We start from the raw sequence: 22,214 nt of genomic DNA on the forward strand, positions 1-22,214 counted from the left end.
TGCATTATATTGCATTGGGTCAGATCATCTGGCAGTGATATGCAGATACTTCACGGGGGAAAAAGCCTAATGCATATGACATTTTTACATAACATTCAAAAACATCAGGACTATAGTCACCACAAATGCAAACGTTCACCCTTGGTTTTGGAATGAGATTAAATATCTTTTTTTAATGGCTGAATGGTTACAGAATGTCTTGGAAACCCTACAAACAAGATGTAGATTAAGTTTTACGAACATGGAAACCTACAGATTTGATTACAGGAGTAAACGCTGACAAATGATACTACATTATTACTGGAAAACTTCTGCGGCTTTAACATGTCCAGGGTAAAATGGTGTTAAATACTATAACTGCACATAACATTAACTATTAACTGGCAATTAATGAATAATAAATCAATAACAAAACTACTACTAATAATACGAATAATAAATAAATACTATACTACTTCTCCTACTACTACTACTAATAATAGTAAAAATATTTATATAATAATAATAATAATAAAATAATAATAATAATAATATTAATATTATTATTACTAGTAAAATAAATAATATACTACTACTACTATGGCGAATAGTAATAATAAAAAAGCATTTGAATAATAATAATCAACAAAAAACAAACAATTATCATAAATATTAAATAATCATAAATAATTAACATAAAATAGTAAATACTAATTATAAAATAATAATTAAAATGAATAACAATAATAATAGTAATAAATCAACAACAAAAATAATAATAAAAGTAATAATAATAATAATAATAATAATAATAATAATAATAATAATAATAATAATAATAATAATAATAATAATAATAATATAATAATACATAAATACATAAGTAATTAATTGGCATACAAATAATAATAAAAATATTTATAAAACAATAATAGCAATATTAGTATTAATAATAATAATAATAATAATAATAATAATAATAATAATAATAATAATAATAATAATAATAATTAATAACAACAGTATAATAACAATAATAATAATTAAATACAACTAATACTAATACAAGCAAAATAATAATAATAATGATCATCTCATCATCATCATCATCATAAACAAATAAACAAACAAACAAACAAACAAATAAATAAATAAATAAATAAATAAATAAATAAATAAATAAATAAATAAATAAATAAATAAATAATGCAGTTTCTCACCTGCGAGGTCTTCTTTGGATGTGGCCATGCGCGGTGAACAGTTCCCGGGTTCGATTTTCAGAGACAGTCTGTAATGGAAAGAAAAAGCTAAAGTCTCACCAAAAACACTCCATTAGTTCCTATTAGCTGCATATTAGTTTCATATTTAGAAAGCAGCTCATGTTTGGCTAAAGCTTGAGGGTGAAATGAGTTGGATCTGATCAGCCGTAAACCCAAAATAAGGCACATTAGTGAAATCATCACATCAAACCTTCAGCACTCACATTAATCCTACAGTTAAAGACGTCACTTTTAATTTAAGCAAAGCATTTCAGGGAAAACTGGATTTTTTTGCTTGCACTTCTGTACTAAAGATGTGTTATAAAGACTTACAGCACAAAACTGCTTTCTGCTTAAGTGTTTAATTATTTTTGTTTTATTGGTTTTTTTATTTTATTTACTTGAAAAACAAACACTGTAATACGGAAGGTAATTCCTGCCAATTATTTTAAATAAATCAAATAAAAATTGGAAATTAAAAAAAAAACATATTAACAATTTTATTATAAACCACTGTTCGCAAAATATCTGCCAAAATTGAAAATTAAATTAAATAATTCAATTTTCATTTTCACTGTGACAACACGTCACCCCTGTCACATAGATAGATAAAATGAAGTTAACGATGTAACGTTTCATTTTCACTGCAGTTCTGCGTCAAGACTGCTAATGAAAAGCCAAACTGAAAAATAAAACACAAACACAATTATTACAAAGCTTGTTATTAATGTTCGCGCTATAGTGACACAATTAAAATTTAAATTTAGGTTTTCCTTTTATTTAGTTTTCATTTTCAACATCATCCTGTCTGCAAAGCCTATGTTAGCGGGAGAGGCGTATTCAATGCTTAATTAGTGAATTGCGAGGTCCTGGAACAGATCGGGAGTTCTACTACTACTACTAATACTACTATTACTACTACTACTACTACTACTACTAATATTAATAAATAATAATAATAATAATAATAATAATAATAATAATATGAATAATAATACTAATAATAAAATAAATAATATACTACTACGACGACTAGTAATAATAATACAAATTTTTTATAATAATAATAATACTCCCTATCAAATCGATAGATAAAATGAAGTTGACGATTTAACATTTCATTTTCACTGCAGTTCTGCATCAAGACTGCTAATATTAAAATGAAAAGCCAAACTGAAAAATTAAACAGTTATTTCTAGAAGATTCCAGTAATGGCCAGACTGATTTACTACAGGTAACAAGGCTACTATTTTTTTTACAGGAGAGATTTTCGTTTTACTAAAAAAATTGCATTTTGGTTCTGTCTATGTAATTCGCAGATGATCTCTAATTGCGTGCGTGAAGGAAAAGCAAACACAAAGTAAGAAATAATACCTAGTTAAAGGTCACGAAACACCAAAACACATGTTTTGAGCTGTTGACAGTCGTATATTTGTCCCACGCTGCTAAAAAACACTATTAGGACACATATATTACACTAAAAAGTGAAAATTTGTTATTTTTGAATTATTATGAGCAAATTCGTACTTCTGGTTTGAAACTCATTCTTGAAGCTGCGTCACGGCCATGAGATCTTTGCGTGTATTCCAGCATGTAGACTGGACGTCTGTACATGGTAGTGCCTTATTATGTCCCTGAGTGTGCAGCATTCATTCATGAGTAGGACTTGGTTCAAACCAATCAGCGCGCTACATTGTGTATGCGGTGCAGTATCATTAATATGCATGCTAGCTTTGCAGGCTGTTTGTACCTGTTACAGTGTTCAGACGTCAGAGACGCCACATTGTGTTGCCAAAACAAGCGTGCAGTGTTGCTTTTATAATTAGCTGCAGCGAAAGTTTTTTTTTTTTAATTTTCTCTCTATAAGAGCGCAGCTGGACTCACATGTGGATTACAGTGCACGCGACGCTCGACAACAATGTGTCTAAGGAACACTTTTTTACCCGAGAGCTTTTCTCATCTGGAAATGGGGAAATCCGGATTTGCCACTCATCTCCTCTTAGTAAAGACACGGCTCTAGTTGCTGTTGATTTTCCTGTCTCTACAGACTTGGTAAGTGAGCGACCAGTGATCTTTGTTTGTTTATTCAGAGGCAGAGTTAGTTTGTATCGAACTAACTATTACACTGAGTGTAAACGTGTTAGCACCACAATCAAACTTACCGTCGTGGAGGATTTTCACCGCATTTTGTGATCGGACCAACACACACAGCTTTTTGACGCTACCTGCAGATCGCATGTAAGTTACAGAGAAATGCGGAGGTTTTTTTTCTCTCATTTGCCATGAGGTAACAAACATTGCATGAAAAATACACGCTTAGAGCAGTTCCTCGAATCAAATATCTTGTTTGTCACGAGGGGCATGAATGAATTCCCTAAATGAAAGAGCCAAACTGCAGTTAAGGTCCACTATTTATTTCATTTTTTAAAATCAATCGATTACTGATGTGCATGTAAACACAGTCACTGTCTTGTGTGTGTGTGTGTGTTTTGCCTCTAAAAATCAGCGCCCAAACTGACACTCCCATTTTTATGCAAATTTTTACAGACCTTCCCTCTTTTGCTCCTCAGACACTCCCCCCTAAACAGAGCTCGACACGCCCACTTTTCTGACTTTTTTTAAAGTAGAGGTGTAAAAAAACCCTGCTGAAACAAGAGGGTTTCATGGCCCTTTAACATGTGGGTCTCGGTTTTATCGATCTAAGCACAAAGTCTAAAGCTCATGATGCAAAAGCATTAAAGCCTGGTTTATACTTCTGCGTCAAGTGACCGGTGTAACCCACGGCGCATGCAACGAGCGTAGCTGTGCATTTATACTTCTGCGCGCTGTCTCTGTTGGTCTGCATTAACACTTCCGAAACACTAGCTGGCAGTGAGGTGTAAATGTTCCTCTGTGTCGAGTTTCTTCGCTGCTGTTTTTTTTCTTTCTGAACGCTTCTGGGACGTACAAGTGGCTCAAACCGGCTCATTTTGAGGCAGGAACCAGCAGACGTGCAACAACTTTAACTATGAGGTAAACACAAAACAAAACTTTCCATCCGGAGCTCCTTCACGGGACTCCACACTTGTAAACATTCACTCCATCGGGCTTGCGCGTCTCTCGTTCCCGCCCAGACTCGTCAGCGCTATCAAGCCGACCAATCACAGAGCTTGCGCTACATGTCGTTGCAACGTGTAGTTACATTTTTTGAGAGGTGCATGCAGCGACGCCGACGGCCACGGCGTAGGGCTGCGTCATAGAATACGCGTGCGTTTGACGCAGAAGTATAAATCAGCCTTAAGCCGTTTCCGAACCCACTTTTGCTATTTTTAGGACTAAAAAATACTCTCTGCACATCGGCGCATAGTCTAACAGGGTTGTGCTTATTCTCTTAATGAGTTCTGGGTGTGTTTTGAGCATAACGTGCATTAAAACAATTAGAGTCTCATCTCACATTCCCTTTAAGAGTCAGTTTTGTGTTGCTATTTACATGGCGGACTTTGTAGGTGAACGCGTCACTAATGATAAAACAGTTAAACAGAGCATCTGCAGCACGAGGATAAAGAACGAGCCTCCTCCAATCGGCCTCTTTACTTTCTCTTTCTCTTCACTTTTACTCTTTACTCTTTAACTTTTGTGGAGTAAGGAAACAGTGTTGTATTTACTCCACTGAAGACATCAATCAGCCTACATATTTAATTTCATTTGTTAGGCGCAAAGATTTGTTTCAAGACTATTTCTAAATTCAGTTCTAATTTCCAGCAAACTAATAAATGAACAATAATAACGAAATGCGAAATGTCAAAAAAAGATTTTATCCAACACACGTCCTGTTCACGCTCTGCGCTAGACAATTACGCAGTCTATTTTAGTTCCTCAAAATAGCAACGCACCAACAATGCGCTTAAACACGCCTCCTTTATAGACCAGAACACCCATGGATTTGCTATTTAAACAACATGGCACAAAACGTAAAAATTACTGTAGCGCTGGTCTGAAAATAGCAACACATTGCGCCAAACATGTCTTGCACTTTATTGCGCTGGATGTATGATAGGGCCCGTGAGCACTCAAACTGACAAGAAATACAATTTCGTCACTTTCTTCCAACAATAATAAACCCAAAAATCCACTGATCTGTACGTAAAGTGATCACTTCAGCTTTCAAACACACTTCTCTATAAAATACTCTTACAGGCCTCTGAGGTGAAGTAACACACACACATTCACACACACGTTTAGCTTTACTGGTGCTGTTTCTGACCTACAGGAGACATTGAGCAACCCAAATGGACCTGATAACATTTCACAGTTTTATAGAGGACCAGAAGGGACTCGCTGTTAACAATCCCATAAACTGCACAGAAATCTCTCATTTCCACACCATCAGCTACAGTTCATTACCCAGAACACACAGAAAATCAGTTATAATAATGTTCTGGCACAATGTACGGTGAGCTTTTGGTAAGAATATTCACAATAAACACTGTGCTGTCTGACATTCCTATAGGTCAAAATCATGGCTTCAATTCTCAGGTAATGCATGGATTTTTTTAAGTCACTTTGGATGAAAACATTTGTAGTAGTCAGTCTCAACAAAAGGCAGAATTTTTATTTAGACCAACTATATTAAGCACTTTTTCAAATCTATAGAGCTTTATAACTGCTTAAACAAATATAAAACAAATACAACATTTTTACTAGATCATATAAATAAATAAATATATATTTTTGCACTTGATCATATAAATAAATAAATAAGTAAATATGATATATTTTTACTTGATCATTTAAAAAAAGATATATTTTCACTTGATTATTTAAATAAATAATTAAATAAATAAATAAATATGATATATTTTTCACTTGATCAAATAAATAAATAAATAAATATGATATATTTTCACTTGATCATTTAAATAAATAAATAAATAAATAAACAAATAAATAAATAAATAAATATGATATATTTTCACTTGATCATGTAAATAAATAAAGAATTATGATATATTTTCACTTGATCATGTAAATAAATAAATAAATAAATATGATATATTTTCTCTTGATTATTTAAAAAAATAAATAAATATGATATATTTTTGCACTTGGTCATATAAATAAACAAATTAATCAATAAATAAATACATTAAGAAAAAAAGAAAGAAAGAAAGAATTAAATAAATAAATAAATAAATATTATATATTTTCGCACTTGATGATATAAATAAATAAACAAAAAAATAAATATGATATATTTTTTACTTGCTCACATAAATAAATAAATATTATAGTTTTGCACTTGATAATATAAAAAAACAAATAAATAAATAAATATGATGTATTTTTCACTTTCTCATATAAATAAATAAATATGATATATTTTTCACTTTCTCATATAAATAAACAAATATTATATATTTTTGCACTTAATCATATAAATAAATGTTATATATTTTTGCACTTGATCATATAAATAAATAAATAAATATGATGTATTTTTCACTTGATGATATAAATAAATAAATATGGTATATTTTTCACTTGATCATTTAAATGAATAAATAAATAAATAAATAAATATTTTTGCACTTGATCACATAAATAAACAAACAAACAAATAAATAAATAAATATTATAAATCACCAAAGATTTTTTTTAGAATTACAGTCAAATAAAATAAAACAAAATAAAATACAAAAACTGAATAAAAATGTAATAAAATAATAATTTAAAAAAAGTTTAAATAAAAAAACGAAAAAAAAAACAATAAAATAAAATAAGTGCGTTTAGAAGAAAATACAAAATCAAAAAATTAAACCAATATTACGACAACATTATTACAATTGTATTTATTGTCATATAAATGTTTTGTTGTATAGTTTTGTAATCTTTAAAAAACAATTTCAACAATCCACATTGTTGACTTGTGAAAAAACAAATAAGATACGGCACAAAACAGTTTGATCCTCTAAAATGCAGCTATTGGACAGTCATTGTTGTTTTTTGGAGGGGTTTCTGACTGAAGAAGAGATCAATCCTGTAATCCTGCAAGCCTGTAATAATCAAACCCCATCAGCAAGAAAACCTCAATCGCAATAGCAACACCAAAGGAAAAAACACACTAAATAACACGACAGATCATATCCCCTAATAGACAAAAAAATCTGAAACAGCCAAAAACTTGACAACCTGACACAGTGATTGGGAGATTGATGAAAAAAAGCACAGATTCCAGCAGGATAACACACAGATTTAAGGATGTCAGATGGCAGGAGTGTGTGGAGAAAACACTGAAGGCAGTCAGTCATCCATCATTCAGGAAAAATCTGCATTTCTCAGTAATGAACGCACACATTTCTGCAGATGAGATTAAAGAGACTTCACAGAGGTTGAGAGTTCAGAAACCAGATCACGCAAAAGAAAGCTTTTCCAAACTCTAACAAGACTGCATTCACAGAGCTTTCAGACACTTTCCAAACAGTAGGCAGAAAACTAATGAGTAGCAGCACATGTTTCCATTGAAGACAGGACTGTCTCACAATGCACTGTGTCTAAAAAATCAGTTCTGTATAGATATAGATCTGTATATGGATATTTTCTTGGCACACCTTGGGCTCATTAGTACCGATTGAGCATCATGTCAAGGCCAAAGCCTACCTGAGCATTGCTGCTGACCATGTCCATCCCTTAATGACCACAGTGTACCCATCTTCTGATGGCTCCTTCCAGCAGGATAGCGCACCATGTCACAAAGCGTGAATCATCTTAGACTGGTTTCTTGCACATGACAATGAGTTCACAGTACTCAAATGGCCTCCGCAGCCACCAGAACTCAATCCAATAGAGCACCTTTGGGATGTGGTGGAATGGGAGATTCGCATCATAGATGTGCAGCCGATAAATCTGCAGCAACTGTGTGATGCTCTCATGTCAACATGGAGCAAAATCTCTGAGGAATATTTACAGTTCCTTGTTGAATCTATGCCACGAAGGATTAAGGTAGTTCTGAAGGCAAAAGGGGGTCCGACTAGTTAGGTGTACCTAATAAAGTGGCCAATGAGGGCATATTTGAAGCCAGATTGCGGAGTGACACTAAAAATATTATTATATATTGTTCTAATGCCTTTTACTTTAGGATGAGGCTTGTGTTCATAATGATATCCCTCAGGGGAAGACTCGTTTAGGATCATGTAATCGTCTGGTTTTAGCCAGGTTTCTGTTACACAGAGTTCGATGGATTCATTCATTTTCTTTTTGGCTTAGTCCCTGTATTAATCTGGGATTGCCACAGCGAAATGAACCGCCAACATATCCAACATATGTATTACGCAGCGGATACCCTTCCAGCTACAACCCATCACTGGGAAAAATCCATACACACTCATTCACACACATACACTACGGGCAATTTAGCTTACCAAATTCTCCTATAGCACATGTGTTTGGACCCAGATGAAACCCACACCAACACGGGGAGAACATATGTTTGATGCAGCAGATGCCCTTTCAGCTGCAACCCAGTATTGGGAAACACCTATACACACTCATTCACACACGCATACACTACGGCCAATTTAGCTCATCCAATTCGCCTATAGCGCATGTGTTTGGACTGTGGGGGAAACCGGAACACCCGGAGGAAACCCATGCCAACACGGGGATAACATGCAAACTCGACACATAAATGCCAACTGACCCAGTAGGAACTTGAACCAGTGACCTTCTTGCTGTGAGGCGACAGTGCTAAAGGGTGTTTCCCAGTATTAGGTTGCACCTGAAAGGGCATCCGCTACGTAAAAAAAAAAATGCTGGATAAGTTGGCGGTTGATTAAAAACTAGATTGTTAGATATAAACTTAATTCCAACAAGAATACTTTTAAAAATTAAAACTTAAACATGTAAACAAAAGACAAACTAAAATTTTAACCTCATGAAAACTAAATTCTAGAATAAACCAAAATTGAGAGATGTAAACACAAAAGGTATACCACAACACATCCTGAATCCTGGCTGGAAACAGAAAGTGTGATGAGGGTCTATCAGTCAGAATATAAACCTCACTCCTGCATCCACTGGAAACGAAACGGGGTCATGAACCAAACGCCACCAGGCAGACCACATGAAACCCACCCAGAACCAGCAGATCTGGAGCTCAGCCCATCAAAACCACTATAAAAGCAGCCCTGAGATCAGCGAAAAACACCCTGGAGGCCTCAGATAGCGCAGACCACAAATAACACGCCAGAGAGAAACTCCCATCATAAAACACACACACATGCAAAACCATTAGAAAAAAATGCCTTCATTAACAAATTGGCACATTGCACACACTCCTGATTGAGTTCTGACCAAAATCAAAACAAAGATAAATAAATAAATAAATAAATAAATAAATAAATAAATAAATAAATAAATGAATGAATGAATGAATGAATGAATGAATGAATGAATGAATGAATGAATGAATGAATGAATGAATGAATAAATACATAAATACATAAATAAATAAATGAATAAATAAATAAATAAATAAATAAATAAATAAATAAATAAATAAATAAATAAATGAATGAATGAATGAATGAATGAATGAATGAATGAATGAATGAATGAATGAATGAATAAATACATAAATACATAAATAAATAAATGAATAAATAAATAAATAAATAAATAAATAAATAAATAAATAAATAAATAAATGAATGAATGAATGAATGAATGAATGAATGAATGAATGAATACATAAATACATAAATAAATAAATAAATAAACAAATAAATAAATAAATAAATAAATGAATAAATAAATGAATAAATAAATAAATAAATAAATGATTTAAAAAAACAAATTAAAAAACTAAACTTGGCAATTTTTACACAGTGTCTGTTTTGTCTGATTGTTCATATTAGCCAGTGCAAGGTCATTTTTTCACAGTCCAACCCAGTACTAGTTAGGTGTAATTAAGTTGCCAGTGAGTGTGTGTGTCTATAGTAGAAATATCTCTATATAGAAATATCTCTATATATCTCTATATAGAAACATAGAAAAAGATAGAAATAGAAAGAAAATTACTAAAACAGACATCCTTAAAAAAGTTTTAAAAAAAAAAATACTGTGAAATGACACTTTAACTTAACACAATTCATTTTCATTAATTTAACTTGTTTATTTATTTAATTGCTTTTGACTGTGTTTATGTTTAGGGAGAAAGTTAAGCTTCCTGTGTTTTTCTTTAAATATTTACAGGTAATTTAGTTCATTTACTTTTTAGATTGTGGCCACCCTAGAGAGATGCTCATTTAGACTACTATTATCTTTTTTTTCTATAATAAATCTATTCAATTACTCTCAACTGAGTGTCCGAGTTTGGTTGTTGACCCAAGGAGATCTTTTGCATTACGTTTGTTTGGGAAATCCGCCACACACAACACTTTTTTTTTTCGTTTAATATGCCCATGTTGTTTTCTCCTAGACTTGGGGCGTAATTACAACAATATTTTGTATTTAATAAATGTTTTACTTCATTGGTTGTATTCTGGTTTCCAGTTTAAGTCAAAGTTTTAAAGGGTCACGAAACACCAAAACACATGTTTTGAGCTGTTGACAGTCATATGTGAGTCCCACACTGCTAAAAACACTATTAGGACACCTATATTACCTGTAAATTGGTTGTTTTTGCGTTATTTCAAGCAAATTCGTACTTCCCGTTTGAAACGAATTTTTGAAGCTGCGTCACGGCCATAAGATAATAGCGTGTATTCCAGCGTGCAGACTGGGCGTCTGTGCCAGAGTGTCTTATTACGTCTTACAGTGTGTTGCATTAATGCATGAGTAAGGCTTGGTTCAAACCAATCAGCGTGCTCTATTGTGCAACTTCATTAATATTCATTACTTTCACAGTGTTTAGACGACAGAGACGCCACGTTGTGTTGGCAAAACAAGCGTGAAGTGTTGCTTTTATAGTTTGCTGCAGTTAAGTTTTGTTTTCATTTTCTCTCTGTGAGAGCTCAGCTGGAGTCACGTGTGGATTAACAGTGTACGCGACGCTCGACAACAATAACTCGCGTGTCTAAGGAGGATTATTGTTTACCTGAGAGCTGTTCTCATCTGCAAACACTGAGATCCGGATTCGCTTGTAGTCTCCTCTTAATAAAGACGCGGCTCTAGTTGCTGGTGATTGTCCTGTCTCTACAGATTTGGTAAGTGAGCGACCAGTGCTCTTTGTTTATTCAGTTCGTATTTTATTCATATCAAAAAAACTATTGCACTGAGTGTAAACAAGTTAGCACTAACAGTTACAACCAAACTATAACCTCGTGTTGGATTTAGTGACCGGAATAACACACTTTCTGACACTACCTGCCGTGTGCATCTAAGTTTCCGGGAAATGCTGAGTTTTTTTTCTCTCATTCGCCGTGCGGTATCAAACATTGCATGAAAAATACACGCTTAGAGCAGTTCCTCCAATCAAATATCTCGTTTGTCGAGAGGGACATGAATGAATTCCCTGAATGAAAGAGCCAAACTGCAGTTAAAGTCCACCATTTAATAATTTGGCAAATAATTCGACTACAGATGTCCATGTAAACACAGTCACATTGTCCGCTGTGGTTGTGTGTTTTGACTCTGAAATTCAGCGCGCCCAAATAGACACTCCCACACCATGCCTCTTTTCTTCCTCTGACACTCCCCCCTAAACAGAGCTGGACACGCCCACTTTTCTGACTTTTTCCAAAGTAGAGGTGTGAAAACACCCTGCTGAAACCAGTGGGTTTCATGGCCCTTTAAGTTTCTCCCCAAGGCTTATTATGAGACATGTGATGTGTGACAGATGTATTTCTGCCATCACATACTTCAGCCTGAAGAGCCCTGATTAAAAAGGCATTTACTGATGTCATTATCCGTCCTCACAACATGGACTCAGTCCAAGAAAACCATCATTTCAGACGAGCTCAGTGAAAGATATCAGGATGTGTTTATGTCTCAGCTTTTCCCAGGAAACAGAGAAAAAAGACATTCGATTTTTAGACAGGTACAATATGTTTTAAGCTACAAGTTGACAGCTGACAAATGGATGAAGGATATTTACATTTTATCAACCCGACACAAGATATTATTCCATAATTATGCACTAAAATGATTGCTCCAGCAGACGAACACAGTGGATATCTGACTCAAGATCACGTTTTTGAGCTTTCAGTATCTGTAATGTACTTCATATACTGTACAGCATGTGCCAGTAATAATAGCTGATCATTCATTCTGCAGTCTAAACACTCGAATCACAGCCTCTTTAACTCAATTTAATCAACTACTGATTCACTCATTTACAACACAGAGCAGTTAATGAGGGGAATAGACAGCACAAGTTCACACTAAAACCAGAAGAGCATCTGCTTTCTATTGGAAATGAGCATTAAAGGGGTCGTGACATGAGAAAAACGAATCATATAAGCGCTCATAGTATTATAAAAACATCCTGCAAGTTTCAGAACTTAAAACTTTGCCGTCTCTTTAAAAACATCTTTTACCAAAGAAAGTCTGATTAAACAACAGCATCTGGAATGTTCAACTCTATGATGTGATAGGGTGGATAAGCTCCGCCTCATAAAAAAGCCAGCGCCTACTTTCCTTTATAGTTCATTTAGTATTGTTAATATTCAAAACTGTTAGCCAATCAGAGCAGTGGGCGTTTAATGGTGAGTCTACAATTGGCCCCGCCCATCTTCTCTGTAAAAACAGCTTATGTTGAAGGCAGTCAGACTTAAGTTCTGGAATGTTCAAATCTGTGCTGTAATAATGTGGATAAGCTCCGCCTCCTCAGAAAACCAACGCTTACTTTTTATTTATTGTCCATTTATTGTCTTCAATTGGCAATGCCCATTAAAACAAAGGCTTCTGCTGATGAGGATTAAAAACAGCAAAGAAAATGGCCAATTACTGCTAAATTATCATGTTTTAGATATTAAAAATATATCTAAAAATCTAAAAACAGCCAATATTAAAGCTAGTCTGAATAAACAACAGGTTGTAAAATTTTAAAATCTATAATGTTATAAGGTGTAAAAATGTGGATAACCTCATCAGGTATTTGGGCAAGCATTATATATATATATATATATATATATATATATATATATATATATATATATATATATATATATATATATATATATATATATATATATATATATAATATATATATAAATATATATATTTATATATATATATATATATATATATATAAATATATATATAAATATATATATATATATATATATATATATATATATATATATATATATATATATATATAATATATACATACACATATTATATATTAACAATACTCATTGTTAATAACAATAATATACACACACACACACACACACATATATACACATATTCATATCTATATAAATATATATATGTGTGTGTGTGTATATGTGTGTATGTATATATATATATATATATATATATATATATATATATATATATATATATATATATATATATATATATATATATATATATATATATATATATGTATAAATGATTTAAAAAAATAGTTAACAAAATGATCATCCTAAGTTAAAAGCAATGCTGCATACTGCATACACTTAGCCTCAGAATATCAATGCCTACTTTCCTTTATAGTGCATAGAGTATTGTTAATATGCTACACTGTTCACCAATCAGAGCCGTGGGCGTTAACTTCTGAGTCTGTTTAGATGTTAAAAAGTTGAACCTTAAAATAAAAGAACAGTACAAAATAAATAATATATTTATTCATTCATTCATCTTCTGCCACTTTTCCGGGGCCGGGTCGCGGGGGCAGCAGTCTTAGGAGAGAACCCCAGACTCCCAATCCTCAGACACTTCCTCCAGCTCCTCCGAGGGGATCCCGAGGCATTCCCAGGCCAGCCGAGAGACATAGTCCCTCCAGCGTGTCCTGGGTCTTCCCCGAGGCCGCCTCCCGATGGGACATGCCTGGAACACCTCCCTAGGTAGGCGTCCAAGAGGCATCCGAAACAGATGCCCAAGCCACCTCAGCTGACTTCTCTCGATGTGGAGGAGCAGCGACTCTACTCCGAGCTCCTCCCGGGTGTCAGAACTTCTCACCCTATTCATAAGAGTGCGCCCTGCGACCCTGTGAAGGAAACTCATTTCGGCCGCTTGTATCCGACATCTTGTCCTTTCGGTCATGACCCAAAGCTCATGACCATAGGTGAGAGTAGAAACGTAGATTGACCGGTAAATCGAGAGCTTTGCCTTTCGACTCAGCTCCTTCTTCACCACAACAGACCGGTACATCGACCGCATTACTGCTGCCGCTGCACCGATCCGCCTGTCAATCTCACGCTCCATCCTTCCCTCACTCATGAACAAAACCCCAAGATACTTAAACTCCTCCACCTGGGGTAAGGACTTTCCTCCAACCTAGAGATGGCAAACCACCTTTGTCCGGTGGAGCACCATGGCCTCGGACTTGGAGGTGCTGATTCTCATCCCAGCCGCGTCACACTCGGCAGCAAACCGCCCCAGTGCATGCTGAAGGTCCATGTCTGATGAAGCCAACAGAACAACATCATCTGCGAATAACAGAGATGAAATCCTGTGTTCCCCAAACCGGACCCCCTCCAGCCCAAGGCTGCGCCTTGAAATTCTGTCCATAAAAAGTATGAATTGTCACCAACTCTATTCATAAATAATATATTTAAGTGTAAAACATTTTGAAGATTGTTTTGTTTTTTGTCTGTGCAGTCTGTTTAAGTCAATAATATTGACCTTAAAATGGTTATAAAAATTAAAAACTGCTTTTATTCTAGCTGAAATAAAACAAATAAAACTCTCAAGAAGAAAAATAAATATTACAGCAAAATGCAGTGAAATTTTTTTTAAAAACGTTGCTCTCAGTTGTATACGAAACACCAGCATGTATTTCAAACAGTTGGCTCTAACACACAAACAATGCAAAGATGTTGGAAAATCCTCATCGCCTTCGGAAACTGCAAAAAAATTCTCTCGAGCAAAATATCGTAATTAAAACAACATCACTGGCAGTGAATAGCTGGAAGCTGCTGAACTAATAGCTGCATGTTCATACACTCTAGGAGCAAATTATATGGTCTGAAACGATTGCACACAAGCATTAATAATCTCATTGCACCATGTGTTTGGACTCACTCATCCCGAACCCTGCTGAGCTTAAGCAATGCCATCTCCTCTTGCTCAAACTCGCAGAACACCCAGAGTTTTTAATAAAAGCACATTGCATCTGTGCACAACGCTATTTAATAGCACAATCAAAACGTCTAAAAGCGGTTACACTTTCGCCACATTTATGCGATGGCTTTGCTTCTTACTGTGCCGACCACCCAAAAATCTAATCACCGTGTTTGTTTGCCTATAAAGGCGGCGACCCCTGAATTCCCAGGGTCAAATGCCTAGGGATGTTCATATATAGGAAAACAAATACAATCATCCTGTCTTTCCTGTTCGCTGAGCCTTAAATCATCGGTTTGTCCGCCAGTTGGCCCTCTCTTTGGGCTTGTGCCCTCCATGTGTCCTGCTAAAGTCATTACCGTGTTCAAAACAGTGTAGGGTTTACCTTGGAGACTCGACTTACTTGAAGTTGTCGTCTTCCACAAACTTCTGGAGCTCCTCGATGTAGCGGACGGACATCAGATACTTCTGCACATGCGGGAGCGTCACGAGGTGATCTGTGAGAGACGCAGGGGTCAAAGGTCAGATGACTGCATGGACATATACACACGTGTACAGTTGTCTACAAAATGATTAGCCCCCTTCTGCGTTCAGATTCGCATGCTTATACTATAACATTAAGTACAGTTGAAGTCAGGATAATTAGCCCTCCTGAATTATTAACTAATGGCTTTTGTTGCAATACGTTACTCTGCATTAGTTGATATGATTTAACGCAATGTTTTCTGTTTATTATTGATATTATGAAATAATTTAGGTAATTACCCATGGCAACATTAGTGTAACATATAGTAGTTTGATTCAAATGACCTTTGGCCCATGACTCTCTGTGAAATTTAGTTTTTGGCCCTTTATAAGAAAAAGTTTAGGCACCCCTGCTTCAAACCATTTTGGCTGGTAACAAATATTAGTGGTACTTCACTATTTCCACATTTGTTTATGTTACAGCCTTATTCCAAAATGGATTAATTTTATTTATTTCCTCAACATTCTACACACAATCCCCCATAATGACAATGTGTTTTTTTTAATTGATGTTAATCACTTGTACATCAGTATTCACAGCCTTTGCTCAATACTTTGTTGATGCACCTTTGGCAGCAATAGGGTATATGCCGAGCTAGTGCTGTTCCCATGCTGATACACTTCCGGTGACCTGTTATTGTGAACTTTTTTCCATTTTATACGGTTCCTTATACAGCATCGATGTTGTAATGTCATTAAAATACATTCAGTTAAATAAACTGTAGCATTTATTTAGTTGCTCAAGTGAAAAACGAGACAAAAAGCTGTTTACTCGCACGCGCCCGTCAGAATCGGCAGGCTAACCCAGAAGCTCCATTGAATATACTGGGGTAAAATAAATGCTTATATTATAAAGATATGGCGGGGGAAATGTAATTTAATGCTGTGCTTCTTGTACTTCGGATATCACTCAGCTAGTGGACATCGCTGATTTTTAAAGAAAACAGACCTTAACAGCACCGGATTTTGCATTGCCATTTAATTCGCTGGAAGCGCTTAACCCAGGTTACTAGCAAATTAAAAGTCCTATTAGCATGCTTCGGCATATACCCCATTACAGCTTCAAGTGTTTTTGAATATGATGCCACAAGCTTGGCACACCTGTGTTTGGGAATTTTGCCCATTCCTCTTTGCTGTACCTCTCAAGCTCTATCAGGTTGGATGGAAAGTGACAGAGTACAGACATTTTCAGATCTCTCCAGAGATGTTTAATAGGATTTAGGTCTGGGCTCTGGCTGGGCCACTCAAGAATATTCACTCAGTTGTTGCGAAGCCACTCTATTGATATTTTGGCAAAGTGCTTTTGGTCATTGTCCTACTGTAGGATGAACCGTCGCCACAGTCTGAGGTCAAGAGCACTCTGCAGCAGGTTTTCCTTCAGGATGTCTCTGTACATTGCTGAATTCATCTTTCCCTCTATCCTGACTAGTCTTCCAGTTGCTGCTGTTGAATCCCCACAGCATGATGCTGCCACCACCATGCTTCACTGTAGGGATGGTATTAGCCTGGTGATGAGCGGTGCCTGGTTTTCTCCAAACGTAACGCCTGGCATTCACTCCAAAGAGTTCAATTTTAGTCTCATCAGATCAGAGAGTTTAGTTTCTTATGGTCTGAGAGTCCTTCAGATGCCTTTTGGAAAATTTCAGGCGGCAAGTGTCTTCCGTCTGCCCACTCTACCATACAGGCCTGATTGGTGGATTGCTGCACAGATGGTTGTCCCTCTGTAAGGTTCTCCTCTCTGAACACAGAAGAACGCTGGAGCTTAGACAGAGTGACCATCAGGTTATTGATCACCTCCCTGACTAAGGTCCTTAGATTCTCAGCTTAGATTAGCCAGCTCTAGGAAGAGTCCTGGTGGTTCAAACATCTTCCACTTATGGATGATGGAGGCCGCTGTGCTCATTGGAACTTTCAGAGCAGCAGAAAAGTTTCTGTAACCTTTCCTAGCCTTGTGCCTTGAGACTAGGGATGTGCGGAGCAGCCGGTATTTGTATTTGTATTTGTATTTGTTGAGGGGGAAAAGTATTTGTATTTGTATTTGTATTTGTTGAGGGGGAAAAGTATTTGTATTTGTATTCGAGTAAAATTCAAAATGGCGCAAAAATATATATTTTTTTCTATTACACTTCTAATTTACGTTATAGTGAAAGTATTGTTTAATTATACCCATTATATAAATTAAGACATGCAATATTGGTTGTTGTTTTTGAACGTGACAAGAAATGTCATTGAAAAGAAAATAACATAGAAGCCATTATCTCATCCATGGTTAAACCAACAACTAATAAAATACCATTGTGAATATTATGAACCCCACCACCACCGTTCTTGTTGAAGGACACTGAATAGACAGAATAAAAACAAATAATATTTCAAAAAACTGTTCTTCTTCTGAAAGAACTTCTTTCCAATGCACAGAATTCCAAAAACTAAAATTAACTAAATAAATCTAAATAAAACCCTGCCTGGGAGATCTGGCAGAACAAGAGTATTCTATATAATACTAAAAGATACAGCCCTGCTATTGTCATCTGGCAGAATGTGGCTGTGTTGATGGTTTGGTGCTTGTGGAGGATTTAGCAGAGCATAGCTGTGCTGATTGAGGGGATTGATGCTTGTGGGGGGTTCACAGACAGTATCAGGAGAGGATGCTTTTAGTGCATGTGATAATACATTACATAGAAGGTTGCGCGGTGGCACAGTGAGTAGCGCTGTCGCCTCACAGCAAGAAGGTTGCTGGTTCGAGCCTCGATTGGGTTCTCCCCATGTTGGCGTGGGTTTCCTCCGGGTGCTCCGGTTTCCCCCACAGTCCAAACATATGCAATATAGGTGAATTGGGTAAGCTAAATTGTCCCTATTGTATGTGTGTGAAAGAGAGTGTATGGATGTTTCTCAGTGCTGGGTAGCAGCTGGAAGGGCAGCCACTGCGTAAAACATATGCTGGATAAATTGGTGGTTCATTCCACCGTGGCAACCCCAGATTGATAAAGGGACTAAGCCGAAAAGAAAATGAATGATTATGCATAGAAGATGTTGACAGATGTTTAATATCTCTGCCGATTTCACTTTTGCACACATTATAACGTTACAGTATCAGTTTGTTTTATATGCAGCACCACTGACTGTAAAATGCTTCCACAAAGAACATGAAGTTTTATTTTTTTTACTGGTGGAGGACCAAGAAATGGCTCAGCCGCAGTCTCACTCTTTTTCATGGTGCCCAAATGTATTTGAGGAGTTTCAAGTTAATAAAAAGTGACGGAAAGCTATGCTAAGTTTAACTAGCCTATAGCATATATCTTGATGGCTGCAAAAGACAGTTATTTAGACGTACCATATAACTCCCATAAGTGCATACTATTCGACACAACTGCAAAAGCATCGTTTTAACCTTTATAAAAGAACGTTAACGTTACTCTGTCAACAGTCTATTGTCTAAATTACCGCGCTAACAGAGCTAACGTTGCGTAAACAGAGCACCCGATTGCAAACTTCAAAAATGCAGCGTAAAGTAAAATCCCGAACAAACTCCGCTACAAGTTTATAAACTGCATCTGGAAACCAATTAAGGTACAAAATAGTGATGCAGAGAAGTATTTTTTTCGTTCAGTCGAGCCTTCTCTGCTGCTGTGGAGAAGCTTGTGCCAGAGACCTTTTACCTCCGTCCCGCCCTCCGTCTCTCTCTCTCTCTCTCTCTCTCTCTCTCTCTCTCTCTCTCTCTCTCTCTCTCACTCACTCACTCACTCACTCACTCACTCACTCACTCACTCACTCACTCACGCACTGCGGTCTCAGGAGGAAACGCAGCTTTTTGATATAATGCTTTTCTTGCTCCCGAATACAAATAATTTTTCAAGTATTTGTTCGAAATAAGTATTCGTAAAAACACGCTATTCGTGCCTTTCCGAATACCGTATTCGGGTTCGGCTCCACCCTTACTTGAGACAATCCTGTCTCAGAGGTCTACAGACAATTCCTTTGTCTTCATGCTTGGTTTGTGCTTTGACATGCACTGTCAACCCTGAAACCTTATATAGACAGGTGTATGCCTTTTCAAATCATGTCCAATCAGCTGAATTGAGCACAGGTGAACTCAAATGAAGCTGCTGAAACATCTCAAGAATGATCAGTGGAAACAGAATGTACCTGAGCTCAATTTACGCTGTCAATACTGATGCACATGTGATTTTACAGCTTTTTTATTTTTAATAAATTTGCAACAGTTTCAAAAACTCTTTTTTTTCATATTGTCATTATGGGGGATTGTGTGTAGAATGTTGGAGAAATAAATTAATTTAATCCATTTTGGAATAAGGCTGTAGCATAAAAAAACATGTGGAAAAAGTGAAGCGCTATCAATACTTTTCAAATGCACTGTATATGTTTTTTTGCACATAAAGGAAAATCAATCTGAATCTGACCGTATGTGCAGGACATCTGGAGGTCAGAGATCACCCGCAGGATGTTGTTCATCTGATTGGCTCTCTGCTCCGTCTCGATGATGCTGTCAGACGCTGGATAGGCCGAGTCGATGTAGATGATGTCCAGCAGGTAGATCCCTGAAACATAAATCACAGATCAATGTTATTTATGGGTTTAGTCATGTGAACATTTAGGCTGTGAAAAGATGGAGGAAAAAAATATTTATTTAATGGCTAGTGACAAACAAACAAACAAACAAACAAACAAATAAATAAACAAACAAACAAATAAATAAATAAATAAATAAATAAATAAATAAATAAATAAATAAACAAACAAATAATGGCTACTAATAAATCATAAAGGTACAATCTTTTAAGTTGAGCTAGAAGATACTTTATAGCTATGAAAAAGTTTAATGAAAATATTTCTTTTTACTTTCATTATTATGCAAGTGGAAAGGGACTAAGCCAAAAAGAAAATGAATGAATGAATGTACTACACATGTTTTCATCTCTTAAATTTGATTTTTTTATCTAGTAATATTGAAAATCTATGTCTTAATTGTGAACTTATTATTCTTATTCTCATTATTAAACAAAGCATGATTTTAATATGGTGGAAATTGGTCTTTTTTTGTATTTAATAAATAATAAGGGTAAAATCATTTAAATAAATATTTAAGGTGTTTAGGTTGTTTTCAGATATCGTTTATTAATATTTGCATAGATTTATCTCAACAAACACATTGGAAAATCTTTGAAATTGAATGCATGAATGAATGAGTAATTGTTCTGGGGTGCGTTTCCCAAAGCTATTGTTAGCCAAATAAGGGAGCAAGTTCCGTCGCTACAAACATCGTTCGTTGATTTGCCATATTCCAAATCCGACGTTCCAATGAACAATTAAAAATTGCATCGCAAACTCGAGCACTTGAAACTACACCTCTAGAGCTGTAGCTAGAAACATAGTTCCTGGCTGTGTTTTATTCCCACTTATCCCCCCTATGCCCTATTCATTTAGAACATTCTAGAATTCAAAGCTGGAATTATTTAAAATAAAAAAGCATTATAGTCATCTCTCTCAGGTGTAATTTGCTTTCAAACTATGTTTACACTCCAATTTTAGCAATCTTCATGTTTACAGTTGTGCTCCCTTCGCAGTGCACTTTGAAAACATTGATGTCATTTTGAACAAAGCCTCATGCCGAAAGCTATAGGTGACCCATTATTTAAAAGCGGAAGTTAAGTTACGTCTCCAAAGCTTGTGAAAACAAAAAGCATACGTTAATTATTTTAATTTAAAGTGGGTTATTTATTAAGTATCTGTACTGTAGATGACATGGGCCTGCTGGTTAGCACATTTCTGCAGTGGTTTACATGTGTCAAATTGTAAAAGTAGACTTTTCAATAAAAGAAAAAATAAAGAATAAACAATATCCTACTTAATAATAATAATAATAATAATAATAATTATAATAGTAATAAATATTATTAATATTATTATTAAAGTAAATATATTTATAATAAATAGCCTCATTATTTATTTATATGATTTATATATGATTTTAGAATACGTGTTAGCTTTTGTAAGTGATTTGATGTTATAGAATAGAATATGTAATGTTCAACTTCTCAATAATATTACTAAAGGAAACACAGACCCTATATGTGCCATTTACATACACTTAAGTTAAAATGGAAAGTGAGTGCATGTTTTTTACCAAAACTTATATTGGACTTTATTTTCATGCGTGTGCGTAAAAAACAATATCATTTACACAAAGAAATGATGGGGTTTTTCTCATTTAGAGCATCATTA

General features: G+C 35.1%; 1 protein-coding gene across 9 annotated transcripts in view; it reads right to left on the reverse strand.

The window, feature by feature from the left end:
* LOC101882086 (ras-specific guanine nucleotide-releasing factor RalGPS1-like) overlaps positions 1–22,214 on the reverse strand; it is a 328,440-nt gene that overhangs the window by 49,574 nt on the left and 256,652 nt on the right. For all 9 annotated transcript variants that reach the window (XR_015490749.1, XR_015490751.1, XR_015490748.1 and 6 more), the window contains exons 9-11: positions 20,393–20,530; positions 15,850–15,943; positions 1,200–1,267 (exon numbers count right to left, since the gene is read on the reverse strand). Coding sequence is in view for 1 of the 9 variants with exons in the window: in XM_087253213.1 (XP_087109339.1) it covers positions 1,200–1,267; positions 15,850–15,943; positions 20,393–20,530 (300 nt within the window). In the remaining 8 variants the exon portion in view is untranslated. The remainder of the gene's footprint in view (positions 1–1,199; positions 1,268–15,849; positions 15,944–20,392; positions 20,531–22,214) is intronic.

This window comes from Danio rerio, chromosome 5 (genome assembly GCF_052040795.2).
Source record: "Danio rerio strain M-AB ecotype USA chromosome 5, GRCz13ab, whole genome shotgun sequence".
In the NCBI taxonomy this organism is placed as follows: Eukaryota; Metazoa; Chordata; class Actinopteri; order Cypriniformes; family Danionidae; genus Danio; species Danio rerio.